The sequence below is a fragment of the Parambassis ranga genome, chromosome 20, assembly GCF_900634625.1.
Source record: "Parambassis ranga chromosome 20, fParRan2.1, whole genome shotgun sequence".
Lineage (NCBI taxonomy): Eukaryota > Metazoa > Chordata > Actinopteri > Ambassidae > Parambassis > Parambassis ranga.
The window spans coordinates 18997955-19020040 of record NC_041040.1 but is presented as its reverse complement, the minus strand read 5'-3'; the positions used below and the strand labels follow the sequence as shown (position 1 = coordinate 19020040).

Sequence of the window (22086 nt, the reverse complement as noted above, 5' to 3'; positions counted from 1 at the left end):
ATGCACGGCCTCTTCTTAGAAAGGCATTCAAGATGGAGACTTCATTTCCTTCCAGCCATCTGGCTTCTGCTGCTTCTGGCAGCTGCTCCACTGACAGGTGAGCATGTAAAAAAATCATTTCAAAGGAAATGAACACAGTTTTGACATAACTTTATAAACATGTATTTTTTTAACCCACTGCTGCACTATAGGCTACTTCCTGGGAGACACCAAAGCAGTATTAAATGGCTGTAACAACCACTGGACCCTGCAGGACAGGGCCGCCATGCCGCTGCTATTTCAGATGACTGTGTGCGTGGATGTCCGCGTGGTGGTCCCAGGAGCCTGGGTGGCCTTTTCTTACAGTTCGGTCCTCACACCTAAGCCAGAGTTAGGTCTGGAGGGAGACGAAGAGGCCATATACGCCTGGCTGCTAAGGGTCCGACACAGATTTCCTCTACAGCTGTCCCTAACGCACTGGCACAGGGTGTGTCTGAAGAGGGACGTCCTGGGCAACACCTTCCGTCTGGAGGTAGCACTTGTAGTCCATTAGTGTCCCCATGTGATCCGGGTCTAGTTTTCCCATCATTTTTTATTGTATAAAAGTACACAAACCTAGAAAGTGCAATTCCTGAAAGGACTCTAACATTTCAGGTTGACGGGACAATGGCGGCAGAGAGGACCGTCATCGCTCAGGCGATCCCCCCTTCCGGCTCCCTGTGGCTGGGTTGCAGGCCCAGAGACAGACCCCCTGGATCCAAGCTGGGAGAAGTAGAGCTGTACTTGTTCCGTATGTGGGCAGATTTGGACGATCACGGGATATGCGAGGATGGCACCGTCATTGGCTGGAGCGCACCGTACTGGGGAGTGACCGGTCCCGATGCGAGACAGAGGGACCCCAGTCTTCTGTGTGGTAAGACACCATCTACCTTTACTTTAGCTTACTCAGCTTTCACATTTGTGGGATCTGTGGGATCTACGCATGAATGATCCAACAGAACTAAGTATGAACTGCATTTGTAACAGAATGCAGGAAGTCTTTCTGTGCTTCCATCGTAACTCATGAATTTCTTTCATTTAAACTTGCACTGCATGTTTGTAAAAGTGTTCTTAAACCAGCACCTAATCCAGGGTGTGTAGTGGTATCAAACTGTAACAGGATTAAGATTAAGATTAGGATTTACTTTATCAATCCCTGTAGGGAAATTAAGTCTAATTTCCTAATCGAATCGAATCTAATCTAATCTTGTTTTTAATATATATTTTATTCACAACTTTTAAAGTAGTTAGCACATTTCTTATCTTATTTGCTAACTCATTTAGCAACCTGTTAGCTTTGCTTTGCTTAAACTGAAGCCAGCTGCAGGGACAGGTTAAAAATGTCCATGAAAACTCCTGCCAGTTGCTCAGGACCCAGCCCTGACACCATGACGCTTCCTTTCATCTTCCTGCTGATCAGACAGTATAGCTCCTCCAGTGCTAATTTAGCTAATGCTAAATTGTATCTGAATCTTGTCCATTTAGTTGGTGGGTGACGGCTGGTTTGTGAGGAAGAGACTGGGAAGAGGTCTATGCGGGTTATCACGTAGCCTAGCATGCCCCGCTTTTATTTACAGTGTTGCCTCCGTCTCCTAGGCAACAGAGGGGGGAATGGAGAGAGCAGTAATCTGCTGTAATCTCTGGTGGAATAAAATCTGTTTTAGTGGACGCATAAAGTGCTCAGTAGGTCAGTCCTTCAGTACTGGATGGTGGCTTCAGATAACAGAATTAACAACAAAAACAAAAAACACTTCAAAGGTAGCAAAAAGCTGAGAGCCCCAAGCCGCCATCTTGCAAATCAACTTTGTTAGCTTCGTAAGTATAGCTATAAGCTATAAGGTCTACTTTTTCACAGGCACTTTTAGGATTAGTTGAAGACCTAATGGTGTTAAATATTGTTAGCGTAGCTTCCTTGTTAAGCAGGTCCAACAATGTTGATGAAGGTCAAAGGTCACACCAGCCCAATATTGTTCAAAACGTGCATGTTTGACAAAGTCTGAGAGGGAAGGGGTGAATCATGGTTGATATAAGTAACATCAATATTAATATCAATTATTAATGTAGCGCTGCATGTTGTCGGAGCATGATGGATGTTGAATGTTGCATGTTTATCTTGTAGACCACAATCGGGTGAGACGTGAGGCAGGTAATGAAGTCAATACTACTGGTGTGTATTCAGGTGAATCACATATTTGCATGTTGTCTCTATTTGTCTGCATGTACCGTATTTTCCAGAGTATAAGTCACACGAATAGGTGTACGGTATGCTAACATATGCTAGACGAGCCTAGAGCGCCCTGTAGTGGCTGTCACTGTGAAAATAACAAACATGTGAAATTATATATTTTAATATATAAGTCGCACCTGAGTATAAGTCCCCAGCCAAAGGATGAAAAAAAGTGTGACTTATAGTCCAGAAAATACGGTAAATTTGTCAACACTGTAAAATAATGCGAGGCCAAATTATCTTACACGTAGACATCGCTAGCCCTATTTTAGGGGGGCTTCAGCCTCCCTAAAATAATCCAAAGCCCCCCTATAATTTGCGGCAATATTTTATTTATTATTATTATTATCTTGATTATTTCGGAGTTGACCATGTCGTATACGACATGAGAGCATATGTCTTACAAAGTCGCTCATACATTAGGAAAGTAATAGCTAGAGACGTTCTGTTTCTTTCCTCGAAAAGAGGACACTTCAGGCATGTCTGTGTGATGTAGACTGGCTGTATTATTCTACGGGCAAGTCAGTGTCCAATCGGACCATTGAGCGATATCACAAGGAGCTCAAATATCCAATTGTAGAGCCTTGTGCCTCTGACGTGGTGTATCAAAGATGTCTTCTGAAGACAAGAGAAGTATCTCCACTAACTAGCTGAGTCGTCTACACATCTGAAAAGCGGCTCTGAACGCAATAATAGACGCGTAGCGGACTGTTATCTCAGCCGGAAGGTGCATTGTTCTGCATACCCCTGTTATACACTGTTATTCACTGTTATTTCTTACTGGAAACTTTTATTTGACTTATTAGCGGTGCTATGTTTTGTTACGCTAACCCGGAAGTTACGTCAAAGACGTTCCGGATGAACAGGGGAGCTCACTCTCAGACGCTTACAGTAAACAGCGCTTCTTTCATGTAGCGCAGCTTCATTTTTCAACTTTTGCCACACAACTATTGCAGGGACAAAAGAAACATTTACAGCGCGACTATTTCTGAAATAATAAGAAAAGATTATAGACTGAGATGCTGTTTCAGAGTCACTGGCAGAAGACTTTTCCAGCTGGATTGGTGGTTGATAGGTGCAATATTCACACACCACACTATACAATAAGTTACTTATTTGTTCTTTTGATGCACTATGTACAGTTTTCTACAAACCACTTCTACCTCCACTCATCTGTGCAGTAATTGTTAATTACCCCCCCCCCCCCCCCCCCCCCCCCCCGGAAAACAAAAATTTCAACGAGGGGAAGGGGGGGGGGGGGGTTGGTTGGTGATTAGCCTCCCCTATCTGTCATAGGAGGGGGGGTGTAATCCTAGATTTTTGGGCCTCACTTTTGGGGGAGCTGTGATGTCATGTCTATGGTGTGTGTGCTTGCGTGTGTCTCAAAAAAAACTTCTTGTCATATCATTTTGGTATTGCTGTGTAAAAAAACATGCAATCTGTTCATATTTATTTTTCAGCCATTACACCTGGATTCCCTAATCTTCGGGACTTGTCTGCTTCATCTGGTAAGCATTGACTTTTCAGCCACAGTCGTCAGTATTTGTTTTGCAAACAAAATCCTGTTTTTTTTGTGAATGAGAGCATTTATCTGTCAGATGCTTGATCATTAAAATAACAAATTTTATCAAATGACATAAGGTGCATCATGCAAAAATAATAACATGGAAATAAATCATGATAAAATGATGAAATATAGCTTCAGTGTGGAGTTTAATGGAGGAGAATCTGATTTTTTTTCAACACAGTAGTTGGAGATAAAAACTTTCCAAATAAAATGATTTTATTATGATTTTATGATTTTTTTTCATAAACCTGTAAAATTGTTTTTTAAATTTGTGAGGTTTTTCTTCTATTTTGGTCATTTCATCCTACCCTGAATATTTTAATACCAGTTACTAGGCAATAAAATAATTAGAAAAGATGCAATAAGGTTGAGCCTGTTTAACAATGCGCTCTCATTTCAGGCTCTAATCGTGCAGTAGGCAACTTTGACCCGCCTCCACCGCTTGTTTGGTCGACCCTGACCCCTCCCACCAGCCAGCCAGCCAATCAGATCTCAACCAGCACCCAAACGTCTACAATCACGACTCCACTTACCAAAAAAACCACACCTGGAGTATCATCGACAACAACAGGTTTAGCCCGGATGTGACACATTTTAGTGCATTAAAAACTGACTCTGATTCACTGTTTGTCTCTTTTAGAAGCTTCTCTAATCAACTGTAACACCAGCCAGCTCTGCTCCAATCAGAGTAAGGAACATCCACCCTCTTGTCCAATCAGAGTGTCTCATTCAGGTGACGCTCACAGCTTCATTCCTCTCTCTGCAGGAGCTTACTTCTGGATTCCTCTGGGCGTGGAAGCCAAAAAGTTCAATACGACTGAGGGAGACGTCCGCAACTGGGTGAGAATGAAAACCTGTCCTTATTCCCAGGGTCGTCTTCCAAACGTCTCTCTCACTCAGTCACACAACAAATTGCTTTAAACAGGTCCTGCTGGCATGAGATATATAGGAGCCTCCTTGCACCTTCACTCATTGTATAAAAGTGAGGCCAAAACGTCCCCTACAGGCGCTGCCATGTTGGAGTAAGACTGCATCCGGCACAGTAGTGGTCGAAAGGTGGTAGCTGATTCGCCCCACCCATCACTCAAAATACATAGGTCAGCTGTTCAAATGAACGTGTGAACACACGATCATCTCTACTTTGTAGTTCATCCCATCCACTAACATGAAGGAGGCGGGGTTTATGACCTATACTGCAGCCAGCCACCAGGAGGCGATTAAGATGTTTTGGCCTCACTTTTAAAGGGATGTTTTGTCACCCACCCATATCATCAAGTACCAGCCGCCTCCTCTAATTCCTCCAGGAGGACACCAAGGAGTTCCTAGGCAAGCCACGCTATCCTGTTGGGGTATCCTGGGTCGGGTTGCCTCAGAAAGGTGCCAAGAAGGCACCCTAAGCATGTACCCAAACCCCCTTAAATGGCTCCTCTCAACACAGAGGAACAGTGACTCTACTCCGAGCCCCTCACGCTGTTTTAAGGGGCATGTCGTCCATCTTTATGTACAGTCCATGGTCATTATCTCATTATTCTTACTGTGGACTCTCCTTTAGCTTACATTTAACTGTGGTTTAATCCAATAAAGGATGCTGCTAGAGAGGAGCTCGGAGTAGAGCCGCTGCTCCTCCACATCAAGAGGAGTCAGCTGAGGTGGCTCGGGCATCTGTTTGGGATGCCTCCTGGATGCCTCCCTGGTGAGGTGTTCCAGGCATGTCCCACCGGGAAGAGGCCCTGGGGAAGACCCAGGACACTGTGGAGAGACTATGTCTCTCGGCTGGCCTGGGAACGCCTCTGGGTCTCCCCAGAGGAGCTGGAGGAAGTGTCCGGTGAGAGGGAAGTCTGGGTGTCCCTGCTTAGACTGCTGCCAACCCGGCCCTGGATGAGCGGTTGGAAGATGGATGGAAGACATAGGCAGCACTCCGTCTAAGGGGGACACTGTAACCTCTGCTCTCCTCTAACGTCACATCCAAACCCCTCTCTCTCTCTCACATCACCTTCCACTCACTGTCAGCATCTGTCATCTCTTCCAGGTGTCAGAAGTGTTTGCCTGTCATGCTAACGGCAGCAGAGTAACCAGCTTTACAGACATCTGTCAGGATGACAGACAGCTTCAGGTAGGTCTGTTCCAGGAAAATAAACTCCCCTCTATAAGCCTGATGAACTTCTGTAAGCGTCATCGTCTCTTTTAGCAGGTGGTGGAGATGTCCTGCGCTACAAAGACTAACATCAGGTAAGAGTCGTGTCAGCAGTTTTTTTTCAGACATCACTAACGAACTACTTCTCACCGTGCTTTTGATTTTTCGCAGAAATACCACCTGCCATGTGCTGCTGCTGCTCAGCCACGCCGTGTCCGTGTGTGAGCTGCAGCTCGCGGCAGACTCTGCACTGCAGCGAGCCGAAGAACCAATGCAGGCCACGATCACAGGGGAGGTGGAGAGAGTCGGTGGGTGTCAATGTATTAACCACACAAACAGCCAAAAATGTCATAAACTCACACTGTAAAAAGTGTCTTCATAATGAAATGCATAAACTAAAAGATCAACACTGAGACTAAATTAACACGACAAGTTTACATGAAAAAAACACATTGAATCAACTAGTCACATTTTAAATATTAACACAGTTTCTGTCAGAGCAAACCAATTTTATTAACTATTGTGGTGCCGCTACAGTCAGTCAATCACTGCTTTTATTGACACTTGTAGTGTGCATAGACAAATATTAACACAAACTTTGACACAAGCAGAGGGATGGCTCATTCCTGCAGGACAGTGCTGCTTTTTACAGTGTTGAAAATATGTAAATATAACAAGAGTTTTTTTTGTTGGATAACACACCGTAAATAAATAAATAGACAATAAATAAATAGAAACTGCAGCTTTACTTTACATCTCTTTAGATTTATGACAATAAAGGATCTTTTAGCTTTCCATATAAATGGCAGGGTTTTTTTTAAAGCTTACCCACTTCCACAGTGAACTCACCAATGGCCATAAATACATTCACCGTTTCCATCTCCTGTCTCATCCTCAGGCCCGGGTAACATTATTGTTACATTGCCCCAGGTAGTCCAGGGGATGAGGGAAAGCAACAATAATGTTACCTGGGCACAGGCTCTATTAATTCACTTCCTTTAGTTCTGTTAAACATCTATGCTCCAAATTCTGATAGCCCTGACTTCTTCTGTAAAACATTCGATTTTATCTCTGAATATACTGATCATAATATACTCATTGGAGGGGACTTCAACTGCTATTTCGACCCCCTCGTAGACCGATCTTCAACTAAACCCCCCACTTCTTTAAAATCTGTGCCGGTCCTCAATAGTTTGATTGACTCTTTGGATATGGTGGACATTTGGAGGCTTCAGCATCCCACTGAGAAGCAATATTCTTTTTTTTCTCCTGTACATGGTAGTTTCTCTCGAATTGATTATTTTCTGATTAGCTCCAGTTTGATATCAAATGTAATCAGCACAACATACCACAGCATCCTAGTCTCTGACCATGCCCCTCTTTCACTTAAGATCAGTTTCAACATCGGGCCCCCTCAGCACAACTGGAAATTGAATCCTTCTTTATACTCGGACAATGTTTTTTGTGAATATATTATTACTAAGATCTCAGATTTTTTATCTATCAATGACAATGGTGCAGTTTCTGATTCGACCCTTTGGGAGTCTTTTAAGGTGGTACTGAGAGGTTGCATCATTTCGTACCAGTCATTTGCTAAAAGAGCTAGGCTAAAACATCTGTCTGACACTGAGACTAAGCTTGCTGCTTTAGAGGAATCATATCGTATTTCGAAAACTGAAGATACTCTTAATGCCATGTTGAAAATAAAATACGAATATAACCATATGCTGGGGGAGCAGGTATTAAAACATATTCGAAAGCTTAAGCAAGCACACTTTGAGTTAGGTGATAAAGCTGATAAACTGCTTGCCAGGCAGCTAAAAGGAGTTCAAGCTGAAAGAGCGATCCACAAAATTTTTTCTTTATCTGGACAGTTATTAACTGATCCCAGTCTGATTAACGATACATTTTTCCAATATTACAGTCAGCTCTATGCTTCTAAATCAGATGCCACTGATGATGACATATTTACCTTTCTCAATTCATTGGAGATTCCAGTTTTGAATGAATCATCTAGGCTTGAATTGGACTCTGATTTTACTCTTGAAGAGATTAAATCTGCAATTCGCTCCCTGCCTAATGGCAAAGCTTGCGGGCCAGACGGGTTTGGAATTGAATTTTATAAAACTCATATAGACGCTATTGCTCCACTCTTACTCCGGATGGTAAATTGTTCTGTGAAGGAGGGCGTATTTCCAGGAACATTATATGAGGCACAAGTTTGCCTCCTTCTAAAAAAGGATAGAGATGCAACTAATGTTGCCTCATATCGCCCCTTAAGTTTACTAAACAGTGATCAAAAAATTATTGCAAAAGTTCTGACTAGTAGGTTGAGTAAACATATTGGTACACTAATTCATGCTGATCAGACAGGGTTTATTCCTGAAAGATTTTCCTTTTCTAATACTCGGCGTTTGTTAGATATTATGTATTCTACCAAACTTCCTCATTCAGCAGTTATATCCCTGGACGCACAGCAAGCCTTTGATCAGATTGAATGGAATTACATGTTTGCTGTACTTGAAAAGTTCGGCTTTGGCAGGAACTTTATAACCTTTCTAAAAATGCTTTACGCTTACCCTAAATCCACTATATTGACTAACCACAATAGATCCCCCACCCTTTTGCTTCAACGTGGAACTCGACAGGGGTGCTCTCTCTCTCCTATGCTCTTTGCCCTGGCTCTTGAGCCTCTGGCCATTTCAATTAGGCATTGTTCTCAAATCACAGGAATAGTTTGTGGCCCCAGTGAATACACCATCGGTCTGTATGCTGATGACGTGATCCTGACTCTAGCGGATGCTAAGAAGTCCCTTTCTCCCCTTCTTACGCTGATAAGTGATTTTGGACAGCTCTCTGGATTTACTGTAAACTGGGCAAAAAGTCTGTTTATGCCTTTGTCTGATGGCCTAGACTCCACTTTTTTGGATAATTTGCCCTTCAAAATTGCTAAGGAACATTTTACATACCTAGGCATTGTTATCCCTAGAAACTCAAAGCTGCTGTTTAAGTTGAATTATTCGGAGTTGCTGGAGAAGGTCCGGAACATGATTGATAGGTGGAAACTCCTCCCTCTCTCCCTAATTGGCCGTGTTAATATTATTAAAATGGTAGTACTCCCTAAATTTCTATATCTCTTTCAAAATATACCTATATTTCTTACATCTTCTTTTTTCAAAGCATTGGATTCCATGGTCATGCCCTTTATTTGGTCTAACAAGCCTCCCCGCATCTCTAAGGTGCACTTACAGAAACCCACTGCTGAAGGTGGACTTGGCTTGCCTGTTTTTCGTCATTATTATTGGGCGTGTAATGCTAGAACGTGGGTCTTCTGGAATGACACCCCACCGGGTCTAAATGATAGTTCCAAACCTAGCTGGCCACAGATTGAATCAAGTAGAGCATTAACATTGACTGGAGCGTCATTAAAGGCTATTTTGTTTTCTCATCTAAATCCACCTACGAAACAACTGAAGGCTGATTTCATCCTCCGCAATTCATTGAAGATTTTAAAACAGATCAGGGGAGTTCTTGGCCTTCCACAGCTATCTATCCACTCACCTATATGTCAGAACCCCTGTTTTAAACCAGGGCTTATGGATGCGGTCTTCGTACAATGGTCAGAAAAGGGTCTGTCTGTAATTAAAGATCTTTACATTAACAAAAAATTTGCATCTTTCACACAACTTCAGACTAAATTTAATCTCCCCCCTGGGCACTTTTTCCGGTACTTACAGATCAGGCACTTTGTTAGGCAGTCAGTTCGTAGTTATGAAACCATCCCCTGTCAACATGCTTTTTATGAGCTTATGTTGAGGAATCCCAACTCTAAACATTTAATTTCACATTTTGTTTCCCTTTTTCCACTGGCAACCTCCTCGATACACATTAAGGAAGCATGGGTTAAAGAAATGGGAACTGATATTCCAGATGACTTGTGGACAACTGGACTGAATCGAATCAAAGCATGCTCCGTGAATGCTAGACTCCAACTCATCCAGTTTAAAGTTATTCATCGCCTGCATTATTCAAAGACCAAACTTAACAAGATCTTTCCTTCCATTTCTCCTACCTGTGATAGATGTAAATCGGATGAGGGTACTTTAACTCACTTATTTTTGACCTGCACTAAGCTTGATAAATTTTGGACTGATATTTTTAATTTGTATAGTACTATTTACAATAGAAAGTTGACCCCTGATGGCCTATTGGTGATATTAGGATGCTCCAGTGAGTCATTATCTCTTCCCCCCACTCTGCAGTATGCGCTAATGTTTGGATTGGTTATTGCTAAACGAATTATACTAAGGGAATGGAAATCTGCCTCTTCACCTTGTTCTAAGAAATGGCTGAATGAACTGGTTTCCTGTTTGTACCTCGAAGAGGTGCGTTACAAACTTTCTGATACTTACTCCAAATATCATGCCATTTGGGGTCCCTTTATGGATCACATCAACAATGGAGAAAGACATTCTCTACAGACAATTTAAACAGACTGGAGCACCGGGCCTGGCATGCATCCATTTCGCTTCTTCTCCTCTATGGTGGCTTAAACTTTGGGACTTGCTTTTAATTTATTTTTTGTACACTTCATTTATATTTACAGACATGTTGAATTTGATTTGGTTTTTTGTGATGGCAGTACTGTTGCTGTGTTCTTGTTTTTTTTTTTTTTTCTTTTCTTTTCTTATTGTATCTTAGTTTAGGTGTCTTACTGTTGTTGTCTATAAAAAAGAAAACTTTGCATAAATAAAATGTTTAAAAAAAAAAAAAAAATAATGTTACCTGGGCCTGAGGAAGAGGCAAGACACGGAAACAGTGACTATGAATTTATTTTATAAAATAAATAACAAATGACAAGGCAAACACAAAAGCAAAACAGAAAAGATCAGTACTGATCGTCGTGCTCTTGTCCCACTGGACGGAGCAAAGAACGCGTCATGTAGGCGCCCACAAGTTGGCGCCACAGAGAGAGTGCTGAATGTGGGAGTGGCTGGACACATAGATAACTGTTTGTCAGTTGGACAGGCAATCAGCAGAGGCCATTGGAAAGGTCACTGTGATCAATACTTGATCTTACAGAGACTAGCATAGATTAGATTGATGCCCCTTTAAATAAACCCTCAAAGTCGCTGGGTTATGAAACTGTAAACAGGTTGTATTTTGCAAACATGCAAACTAGTCACAGAGCTGTCAGGTACATGCAAAACACAGAACTGTACAGTACACATGCAAAACGGCGGCAGGAGCGGCTGCACGCACGGTGCACAGGTCCCCTCAATCTAAAGCACCATCTTAACTTAACAGAAACTCATACTGCTGGCACTTAGCATCAAGCCACACACACACACCATGTAGATCACAGGCTGCTTCACACTAAACGTTCTCATTTAGTGTGATTTCTCCACATCAGGTCGAAATCTGTGTGAGGGTGTGGCGCCCTCTAGTGGTGGCTTTGTGAGGTGCATGTCCACGTCGCCTCTGGAGGATATCTGTCAGTCAAGCGGGCCGTCCAACCTCACATGGTGAGCATTGGCTTCATCCTTTAACCACGCTCTGACCCTTCTCACTCTGCGTCTCATCCATTCATTGCTTATTCTGCAGCTCCCTGTTAGAGCCAGACTCCACGCCTGCTCCTCAGCCGAGGACAAACTCCTGCAGCGGTGAGTTTTATGAACGCTGTGTAAAATTATCAGCCACTGTTCACCATAACTTCTGCTGCTCTAAACGTGTGTTGTCTGTGATTCAGGTAGAGCACCTCGTTTCTGCAGCTGCACGGCTTCCTGTAGCACCACAAGTAAGGAAAAAAGGGTGATTGATAAGTTCATGGCCTGAGGCAGACTGAGATTAACTGAGGCAAGATGATGGCGTTAGAGGTTTAGAGGAAGTGATGCAAATATATGAATCACCCTTTGTATGTGGTAAATAAGCATAAATATATGTATGCTGTTACTATTTTACTATTATACACACAGGGTAGCTGGTGGACAACACCTAATATAACATTATTTAGGTTATAATTTGTGTTTAATTAATAACAGATTAACTAATTAATGATTCATAATAATATAAACTGAATCTGCTCCTGATATGATTTCCTCTTGTCTTTGTAGGTCAGTTTTATACCTTAAAGGTCAATATTGACAAAAAGAATGATCATTTTGACCTTCTAAAAAAATTGGTATGTATAGCACATTATGATAATATGACACAATACAATACCATATGATATGATACAATATGATATGAGATTATGATATGATATGACATGATACGATATATTATATGATATATTTCTTATAACACTAATGCTGTGTACTGGCTATCAAACCTTTTTTGACAGTTGATAAAGCCATTTGTATCCCACAACTGTAAGGCTACATCACAGTAAGTCTCAATCCATATTGTTATATATATATGGTATTTATTGGTGTTTGCACCAGTGTATGAGCATTGTATGAACATTCTGTTTTTCCTTCTAGATGCAGTGATTATGTGCAGATTTCTAAATACTACAAGGTAAATCTCTTTCAATTTCTTGATCGAGGAGGTTTGTGAATAATTACTTCATCTTTGTAAAAGAAAGCAGGTGCAGTGTGTATACTCACTGTCACAAAACATGAAATACTGGGAACAAATTCATGTAAATGTGGGAACAAATTATGTGAAGAGATGAATTAAAATGAACAAAAACAAAAGAATCATAGACAAATGCATGTACAGTATTTAAAATGATATATTAAAAAATAATGAATTCTTTGATTTTGTGCTTTTATGTATAAAGGGTGCTTATCTGGAATGTCATGGGACAGAGAACAGGTACGCTGACAGAAAGAATTGCACACAAACCAGGTAGAGTGACGCACAATTTGATGGTACAGATGGTCTCTGCTAGTCTCTACAGCTGCATGGTGACGCTGGAGATGTCCGGACCCGTCAACGGTTGCTCCCTGAACGAACTGGTGCAAGAGAATGTGAACAAAGTTCCCATCACGCGGGACGGCCCGCTTAGTCGCATGAGTTAGTCCGCGTGTTATCAAATATGTAACCTCCTATAGTGTGCTGTGATAAAGCATACATTTATTGCCGCTTTTTGCATTTCCTTAGTGGTGTGCGGTGCTCCCGGTTTGCCTGTTGACGCTCTGCTGGCGTCCAACCTGACCTGGGTCTCCAGTGACCGGCAGACTTCAGATGTTTGCCAGACCGACCCCATCATGTTTGAATGGTAACAATATGCTTTTCTTGGATGTTCAGTCATTAATATGATATAAAATATAAAACTTTTTTTACGGTAATCTTTTTACAGTAATTCAAATGAGACGCTCGCTGTTCTTCTGAATGATGCCTGCCATCAACCAGTTAAACCGAGCACAACACAATCTTCCCATCTAATCACAAGCACTGCAGCACCGCCTCCTGAACCTACACAACCACCTGTGACCAGGACTATGGAACCAAGTTACACAACAACTACAAATTTAATGCAAACAACAACAGTACAGACAACAACTACCAGTCCACAGTCTACAACAGCAACTTTGTCTAAAAACACAACGTTGGAAATGCTTCTAAACAACTTAATACTACCCAGAACCACAATTGCAAGTCCTCTGCCTAATTCAAATCTTAACACAACACTGCCACTAGATAACACAAGAGTGTACAACAAAACGACAGCAGACACACTGATACCTTCTCCTGATCAATCAAAGGCTTACAACGCAACCACAGTTGCACCTTCTCCCAACACAATACAATACAATGTAACCACAGCTACAAATAGTCACACAGCAACCATTAACAATTACACAACAAAGTTCAATGGAACCACAGTCGCTCTTTCTCCCAACACAACACAAAACAATGTAATAACAAATAACGCATCTATAGCTGGCAGCAATTACACAACAACAAATAATGCAACTACTCTTGGCAACAGTCACATAGCAGATGACAATGCAACTACAAAAGGCAACAATTACACAGCATGGCAAAGTGCAACTACCCCTGCCAGCAACTATACAACAAGGGACAATGCAACTGTAGCCAACAACAATAACACAAGGCCAAGTACAAGTACCCCTGCCAGCCATTACACAACAGCAGACAATGTAACTACCGCTGATAAAAATGACACAACAATGCATAATGCAACTAGCCCTGGTGGTAACTACACAACACAGGACAATGCAACTATAGCCAGCAACAATTACACAACAATGCATAATGTAACTACCCCTGGCAACAATTACACAACAGGCAACAACGAAACTACGGCAGGCAACACTTACACAACAATGCATTATGCAACTACCCCTGCCAGCAACTATACAACAAGGGACAATGCAACTGTAGCCAACAACAATAACACAAGGCCAAGTACAAGTACCCCTGCCAGCCATTACACAACAGCAGACAATGTAACTACCGCTGATAAAAATGACACAACAATGCATAATGCAACTAGCCCTGGTGGTAACTACACAACACAGGACAATGCAACTATAGCCAGCAACAATTACACAACAATGCATAATGTAACTACCCCTGGCAACAATTACACAACAGGCAACAACGAAACTACGGCAGGCAACACTTACACAACAATGCATTATGCAACTACCCCTGCCAGCAACTATACAACAAGGGACAACGCAACTGCAGCCAGCAACAATAACACAATGCTTAATACAGTTACCCCTACCAGCAATTACACAACAGCAGACAATGAAATTATTGCTGGTAACAGTTACACAACAGTGCATAATGCAACTACTCCTGCCAGCAATCACATAACAGTGGAAAATGCAACCACAGCCAGCAACAATTATGCAACAACATACAATGCAACTACTGCTGGTAAAAATGACACAATTCATAATGCACCTAGCCCTGGTAGTAACTACACAACAGGGGACAATGCAACTACTGTTAGTAACAAGGACACAGCAATGCATAACACAACTACCATTGGCAGCAATTACACAACAGGCAACAATGGAACTACAGCCAGCAACAATTACACAGCAACACATAATGCAACTACTCCTGCCAGTGAACACATAGCAGTGGAAAATGCAACTGCAGCCAGCAACAATAACACAACAACATACATTGAAACTACTGCTGGTAAAAATGACACAATGCATAATGGTAGTCACTACACAACGGACAACAATGAAACTACAGCCAGCAACACAGCAACACATAATGTTACTACTGCTGGCAACAATTACACAACAATGCATTATGCAACTACCCTTGCCAGCAACTATACAACAAGGGACAATGCAACTACAGTCAGAAACAATAACACAATGCCTAATACAACTACCCCTGGCAGCAATTACACATCAGCAGACATTGCAACTACAACAGGCAAGAATAACAGAACAACAACATACAATGAAACTGGTAATAACTACACACCAACGCATAATGCAACTACCCCTGCCAGCAGTTACATAACAGTGGAAAATGCAACCACAGCCAGCAGCAATTACACAACAGACAACGATGGAACTACAGCCAGCAACAATTACACAATTCATCATGCAACTACTCCTGCCAGCAATCACATAACTGTGGAAAATGCAACCACAGCTAGCAACAATTACATAACAACATACAATGCAACTACTGCTGGTAAAAATGACACAACAATGCATAATGCAACTAACATTGCTACTAACTACATAGCAGAGGCCACTGCAACTACTGCTAGTAACAATTACACGACAATGCATACTACATACAACGCAACTACCCCTGACAGCAATTACACAACAGGCAATGATAGAACTACAGCCAGCAATAATTACACAGCTACACATACTGTAACTACTGCTGGCAACACTTACACAACAATGCATGATGCAACTACCCCTGCCAGCAACTATACAATAAGGGACAATGCAACTACAGCCAGCAACAATAACACAATGCCTAATACAATTACCCCTGCCAGCAATTACACAACAGCAGACAATGCAACTGGTAACAATTACACAACAATGCATAATGCAACTACTCCTGCCAGCAATCACATAACATTGGAAAATGCAACCACACCCAGCAACAATTACGCTACAACATACAATGCAACTACTGCTGGTAAAAATGACACAATGCACAATTCAACCAGCCCTGGTAGTAACTACATAAAAGGCGACAATGCAACTACAGCCAGCAACAATTACACAGCGATACAAAATGTAAGTACTACTGACAACAGTTACACAACAATGGCCACTACTGCTAGTACCAATTACACAACAATGCATAATGCAACTACCCCTGACAGCAATTACACAACAGGCATTGATGGAACTACAGCCAGAAACAATTACACAACAGCATACAATGCAACTACTGCTGGCAACAATTATACAACAATGCATTATGCAACTACCCCTGCCAGCAACAATAACACAATGCCTAATACAATTACCCCTGTCGGCAATTACACAACAGCAGACAATGCAACTACAGCAGGCAAGAATAACGCAACAATGTACAATGAAACTGGTAACAACTACACACCAATGCATAATGCAACTACCCCTGGCAGCAATAACACAACAAACAATGCAACTACAGTTGGTACCAACTACACAACAACGTACCCAGTGACTACAGCAAGAAACAATTTAACAACAACTTACAATACAACTACAGTCAGAAACAATTACACAACAACCTATAATACAACTACAGTCGGAAACAATTACAACACATCTAACATAACAGTAGAAAATGCAACCACAGCCAGCAACAATCACACACAAATGCATAATGCAACTACCCCTGGCAGCAATAACACAACAAACAATGCACCTACAGTTGGTACCAACTTCACATCAACGTACCCAGTGACTACAGCAAGAAACAATTTAACAACAACTTACAATACAACTACAGTCGGAAACAATTACAGCGCATCTACTCCCCACAGCAATTACACTACAACCAACAGTACAACTACAGATAGTAACTTTATAGCAAGTAATACAACAGTTACCACAATTACAACATCCCCTAATATCACAATGGCCAACAGTATAACTACACCCTTTAATAGTTACACCACACCACTTTCTACACCTCTAAATCAAACAGCTGCAGTCGACACAAGCACTACACCAATTCGGGGAAATACAACACAATTCACCACTGCTACACAATCTACTGAATCCACATCCACAAAAAACGTCAACGCAGAAAATACGACATCAATTGTTGACACAACAACATCTTCACTGAACAACCTGACTGCAAATCACACTACAGTGAGTCAGACCACAGCCTCCACCAGCATGTTATCAACGACAACCAACACATCTCTTGTTATTGCTACAACTGCGACCACAACCACTGCAACTACCACTCCTACTATATCTACACGTGGCAACACCACTGCTACTACAATTAGGATCACGACCACTGGTACGCAAAGATCCCTCTACTGTAATATGGTTTGATTGCCCAAAATAAGAACTTTTTTCTGTACTTCTTGTCGAGGTGTTGGAACTACACCTACAACCGGCGAACAGACGACTAAAAGCGAACAAGCACAGGAGGAGGCAGCGAATGAGCTGTTGGATCAAGCACAAAATTCGTCTCAGCTCAACTCCTCTGAGGTAAAACTGCTCATCCAATAGCGTTTAACTTTGTTGCAGACTATGCTTATGGTACCGATACTAACAAATTACTAAATATTTGTGCATCTGTGGGGTGTGCCATGGAGACAGTCAGGTTGTGGGAACTGCTGAGGGGTCACGGCAACAGCCCAGGTTACTCTGATAGCAGCCTTCAATTCATCTGTGGTTTTGGATTTGGTGTCTCTCGCCTTCCACTTGGATAATACTCCATAGATTCATTATGGGGTTCAGGACTGGAGAGTTTGCTGGTTAATCCAGTACAGTAATATCAGGGCCATTTAAGCAGCTTTCAGTACTTTTGGCAGTATAGGGAGGTGCCGTGTCCTGCTGGAACAGTTAAGGTGCTTCTGACATTGTCTCTGGTTCAGGCAAGGGCGTAGTTTTAGCTTGGACGCATGTGATGCGTCATTGGGTGCAGGAAGGGATCAAATCCGTTGAAATCCCCTGAACTGTCAAAAGCAAATTTAGAATCCTTGGATTCAGGATTGGCTTGACATGAGGAATGCAACAATTTTAGCCGAATTACTTGATCCGTCTGTGTGTGGTGGTTCTTGATGCACTGAATCAAGCCTCAGTCCACTGTGGATTGGATGGACAGGAATGTGGATCTTTTTCTACCACACCTCCCACCTCCGCCCAACTTTCTATGAACATGTACTGGTTTATCCTTGGCAGGTGTCAATGACTGTCTTCTGGGCCAGACTAAGAGAAACCTTTGCAGGCATTTTGTGACAAAATACCCACAAAGGACATTTCTGACAACGCTAGAATTTTATCTCAGCGTATCTTTGGTCGCAAGATGCAATGGAAGTCATTATGTTGTCTCACAGTGCGATGTAAGACCACCGTTTTAGAGCCACGACCAAAGATATCTCCACGATTCTCCTACGATTCTCGTCTTTCATCTGGGACAGCCCAAAATTGCACAGTGTAAACTGGCCATAACTCTTTGTATGTTGCAGGTGGCACAGTTGGTGGGGAAGCTCGAGAAGCTCCTGGATGGTCCCTCTGTCTCTGAAGCCGTGGGAAACAAGGCCATCAACGCCATCAGCAACCTGATGAACGGTGACTCACAGGCGCTAACTTCATCTTCGAACAGGTTCACCCCACATGTCCTTCACACACACTCACATGGACACACAAATTGGATTTTTTATATTTTTAACATTTGTCTGTCATCTCTCCAGGCTGATTCGTATGGTGGACAATCTGGGTCTTAAGCTGGCTGTCAATGGAGACAGGGGAATCCTCTCTTCACCTTCACTGGTTCTAGCAGTCAGAACAGTGGATGGGACCAACTTCCCAGCAACCTCTGTTGACATTTTTAACACTGAGAACATCCAGGTAGCCTACATGAATTTAAGACAGATCTTACATGGACATTAGGCTACAAAATGCTTACCTGAACTTGACCACTTAACCTAATTTTACCGTTTATTTATACCATCTCACTTCCAGCTGCGTGCCCTCAGCAGGTCACGGTTCAAGAGGTCAGGTTCTGCTCTGGGATCAGTATTCTTACCCTCCTCCCTCACATCAGGTCTTAGTCTTGAACAGCAGCAGCAGGCCAACAGAGTCCAGTTCACTTTCTACACTAAAAGTACACTTTTTCAGGTAATTTCTGAATTCATTCTATTTTATCATACACTGTATATAGAGGTGGATGATGCGATTCCACTTTCGCCCATTGTACAAAAGTGAGGCCAAAAATATTTTACTTACAGGTGTCACTAAGTTGGAAAAAGACACTGTCTTAGATCAGGAATCTGCACAGTAGCGGTTGAGAAGTGGAACCGCACTGTCATTGTTTCACCCACGCATTTTGTGTCAACCTCACCCTCAACCTGTATAGGTCATAAATCTATACCCCCCCCCCTCGTGTTCAGCACAAGGAAATAAATCTTCATTTTTGCTTGCTCCATTCTACAGTGGTTATTTCTATTACTGTAAAAATGTGTTTATATTTCCTTTGCCTGGGAATATGTGGGCATTTAACCAAAAATGTTGCTTTATGTTTTGTAGGACACATCATTAAATAACCAAACTCTTGTCAGTTCGGTTCTGGGCTCCAGTGTAGCCAATCTGTCAATCAGCAACCTAAGTGAAAACATTAAGTTTACCATCAGAAATGTCAACCCAATATATGTAAGTAAAATGTGAATTTTTCATGTGAGCTTTTCAAAATAAAAGCTTGACAAGAATTAAAATCTGTAACGAGTTCTTGTTCTTTGTCTACAGGCCAACTATGTGGCCTCTTGTGCATTTTGGGACTTCAATCTGAATGGTGAGTACAGGCTTGGTGAACTTATTAGAATGATCACTCACTACCATGCAGTCCTCTGGCACTGTAAACTAGTTTACACGGGTGGGTTCTTTGAGTCCTGGGATGTACACTCATTTTACACATTTTTGGCACCACCTATTGTTGAAGGTGTATTATTGACACATAAAAGTCTAGACCCAAAAATCACCCACATCATGTACGCTGAACAACACGGTCATCATTCTTCAGCTGGTGGAGGAGGCTGGAGCTCCATTGGCTGCCTTGTTGTCAACGCCACTCCTGAGGATACAACATGCAGCTGCAACCATCTCACATCTTTTGCGATACTGCTGGTCAGTGTTTGTGTGTGTGATGTGTCAAAGAAAATGGCAAAATTATAGCAGCATAAATAATCTGACTGGATTATGTGTGCCAGGATTTGTCCAGAGAAGGAATGATTGACCGCCAGCAGGCGCAGATTCTCACTTTCATCACCTACATCGGCTGTGGAATCTCTGCTATTTTCCTGGCCGTCACCTTGCTGACATATTTTTTATTTGAGTAAGGCTCCATCATGTTAACATAAAGCAAAAATAAAATAATAATGTCAAAAATCATATAATAAAAGCTGTGTCCTTGCAGAAAACTGCTGAGGGACATTCCAGCTAAGATCCTGGTCCAGCTCTGTCTGTCCCTCCTCTTTCTTAACCTGGTCTTTTTGGTTGACGGCTGGCTGGCTCTCTACCCAGTTATTGGGCTGTGTATTAGCACCGCCTTCTTCTTGCACTACTTCCTGCTAACATCATTCACCTGGGCGGGGCTTGAGGCCCTGCATATGTACCTGAGCATTGTCCGAGTGTTCACGCCTTACCTGGGCAGATACATGCTGAAGTTCTCACTGATGGGCTGGGGTAAGAAACTTAAAACTCAACTACAAATATTATATATAATAAATAAGAAATGATTTCAGTACTTACCTGTTTGACTTCTTATTATTTGCAGGTATTCCCCTTATTGTGGTGATAATCGTCATATCAGTGGATAAAGACAACTATGGGCTGGTTACATATGGAAAATACACAGATGGCACTTCAGATGACTTGTAAGTTATGCACATTTTATGTTATGTATTTGTTTATTTAACAAAAATTCTAAATGAATTTAAAGATAAATTATTTGGTAATAGGTCACACACAAAAGGTGGACAATGCAATTGTATTGCAAATTGTGAGCACAGTTGTGGTTACCTGGCCTAACGAGCTGATAATGCTCAGGGAAGAGGGCGTATAGCATGATAGAAGATAGAAGATCAGTGTAGCTGACTTTAGCAGACCTCTGGTCTGTGTGAGTTTAATTCTGTGAACTGTCGGGGTAAAAATCCGGAGTTGGTTTATGAGGAAGGAGCAGATAAATTCTGGTCTCAAGATTACATTTTATTGAACAATGAGGCAGATTCTGAGTCACAGAGCTCTGGGTTGTTGAGACACAAAGAAGAAGGCAAAAACAACCATGAACCACAAAGAAGAACGCATCAACAACTGGACATGAAATTCACACATTGATATACCCCATGGGTGTTCCTACCTGCCAGCCCACAGGGGCATCTACTATCCCCCTGCAGACCCTGGGTCGAATAGACCATTAGTGTTTACTCAATTCCTTAAATCTCATAGGTTGTGAGTCCGTAGTAGTTACAAAACTAAGTTATATGAGAAGAATAAAATTCCACACTTCTTAATACATTCAGTATACTTACTTTCTATACAAGTTCCTAACATAAAACTCATAAAAACACATTATTGAGTAATAAACACTTAAAAATATAAATGTATATGTATAAAAACGAAGAGGGACAAACTTCTATATATGTGAACACACGCTACATGGTAACACAGTGCAAAGTAAATACTTTCACCCTTCAGAACGTGTGGATGACTGTCTGCAATAATACATCCCGTCTCCCGGTGTTTAATGTGCGCGTCCAGCCACTGTAACGCTGTGATCAATACTAGGATTAGTTTTTATCGCCACCTTTTGGACAGACTCTCCTTCCAGGAGCTGTTTGCCAGCTGCTCATCTAAACTGTCCATCGTCGCTGTACTTCCTCCTTCTGTCTGTGTGTTCTGCACCTGAAGAAGCTCTTGGCTTCTCCACATTCATTACGCCCACAATAAATTCCAACCAATCACAGCATGGTTGACACACAGCCTTGAGAGA

At 41.9% G+C, this 22086-nt stretch overlaps 1 protein-coding gene across 1 annotated transcript in view; it reads left to right on the top strand.

The window, feature by feature from the left end:
* adgrg2a (adhesion G protein-coupled receptor G2a) overlaps window positions 1–22086 on the top strand; it is a 32413-nt gene continuing 10327 nt past the window's right edge. Inside the window, exons 1-25 of the mRNA XM_028433553.1 lie at window positions 1–97; window positions 186–511; window positions 634–892; window positions 4453–4500; window positions 4579–4652; window positions 5842–5925; window positions 6001–6041; window positions 6118–6254; window positions 11360–11471; window positions 11551–11609; window positions 11696–11743; window positions 12060–12127; window positions 12828–12966; window positions 13054–13171; window positions 17378–17391; window positions 17467–17585; window positions 18569–18705; window positions 18794–18920; window positions 19065–19220; window positions 19629–19751; window positions 19845–19890; window positions 20119–20222; window positions 20306–20430; window positions 20512–20780; window positions 20872–20971. Coding sequence (XP_028289354.1) covers window positions 1–97; window positions 186–511; window positions 634–892; window positions 4453–4500; window positions 4579–4652; window positions 5842–5925; window positions 6001–6041; window positions 6118–6254; window positions 11360–11471; window positions 11551–11609; window positions 11696–11743; window positions 12060–12127; window positions 12828–12966; window positions 13054–13171; window positions 17378–17391; window positions 17467–17585; window positions 18569–18705; window positions 18794–18920; window positions 19065–19220; window positions 19629–19751; window positions 19845–19890; window positions 20119–20222; window positions 20306–20430; window positions 20512–20780; window positions 20872–20971 — 2930 coding nt within the window. The remainder of the gene's footprint in view (window positions 98–185; window positions 512–633; window positions 893–4452; window positions 4501–4578; window positions 4653–5841; window positions 5926–6000; window positions 6042–6117; window positions 6255–11359; window positions 11472–11550; window positions 11610–11695; window positions 11744–12059; window positions 12128–12827; window positions 12967–13053; window positions 13172–17377; window positions 17392–17466; window positions 17586–18568; window positions 18706–18793; window positions 18921–19064; window positions 19221–19628; window positions 19752–19844; window positions 19891–20118; window positions 20223–20305; window positions 20431–20511; window positions 20781–20871; window positions 20972–22086) is intronic.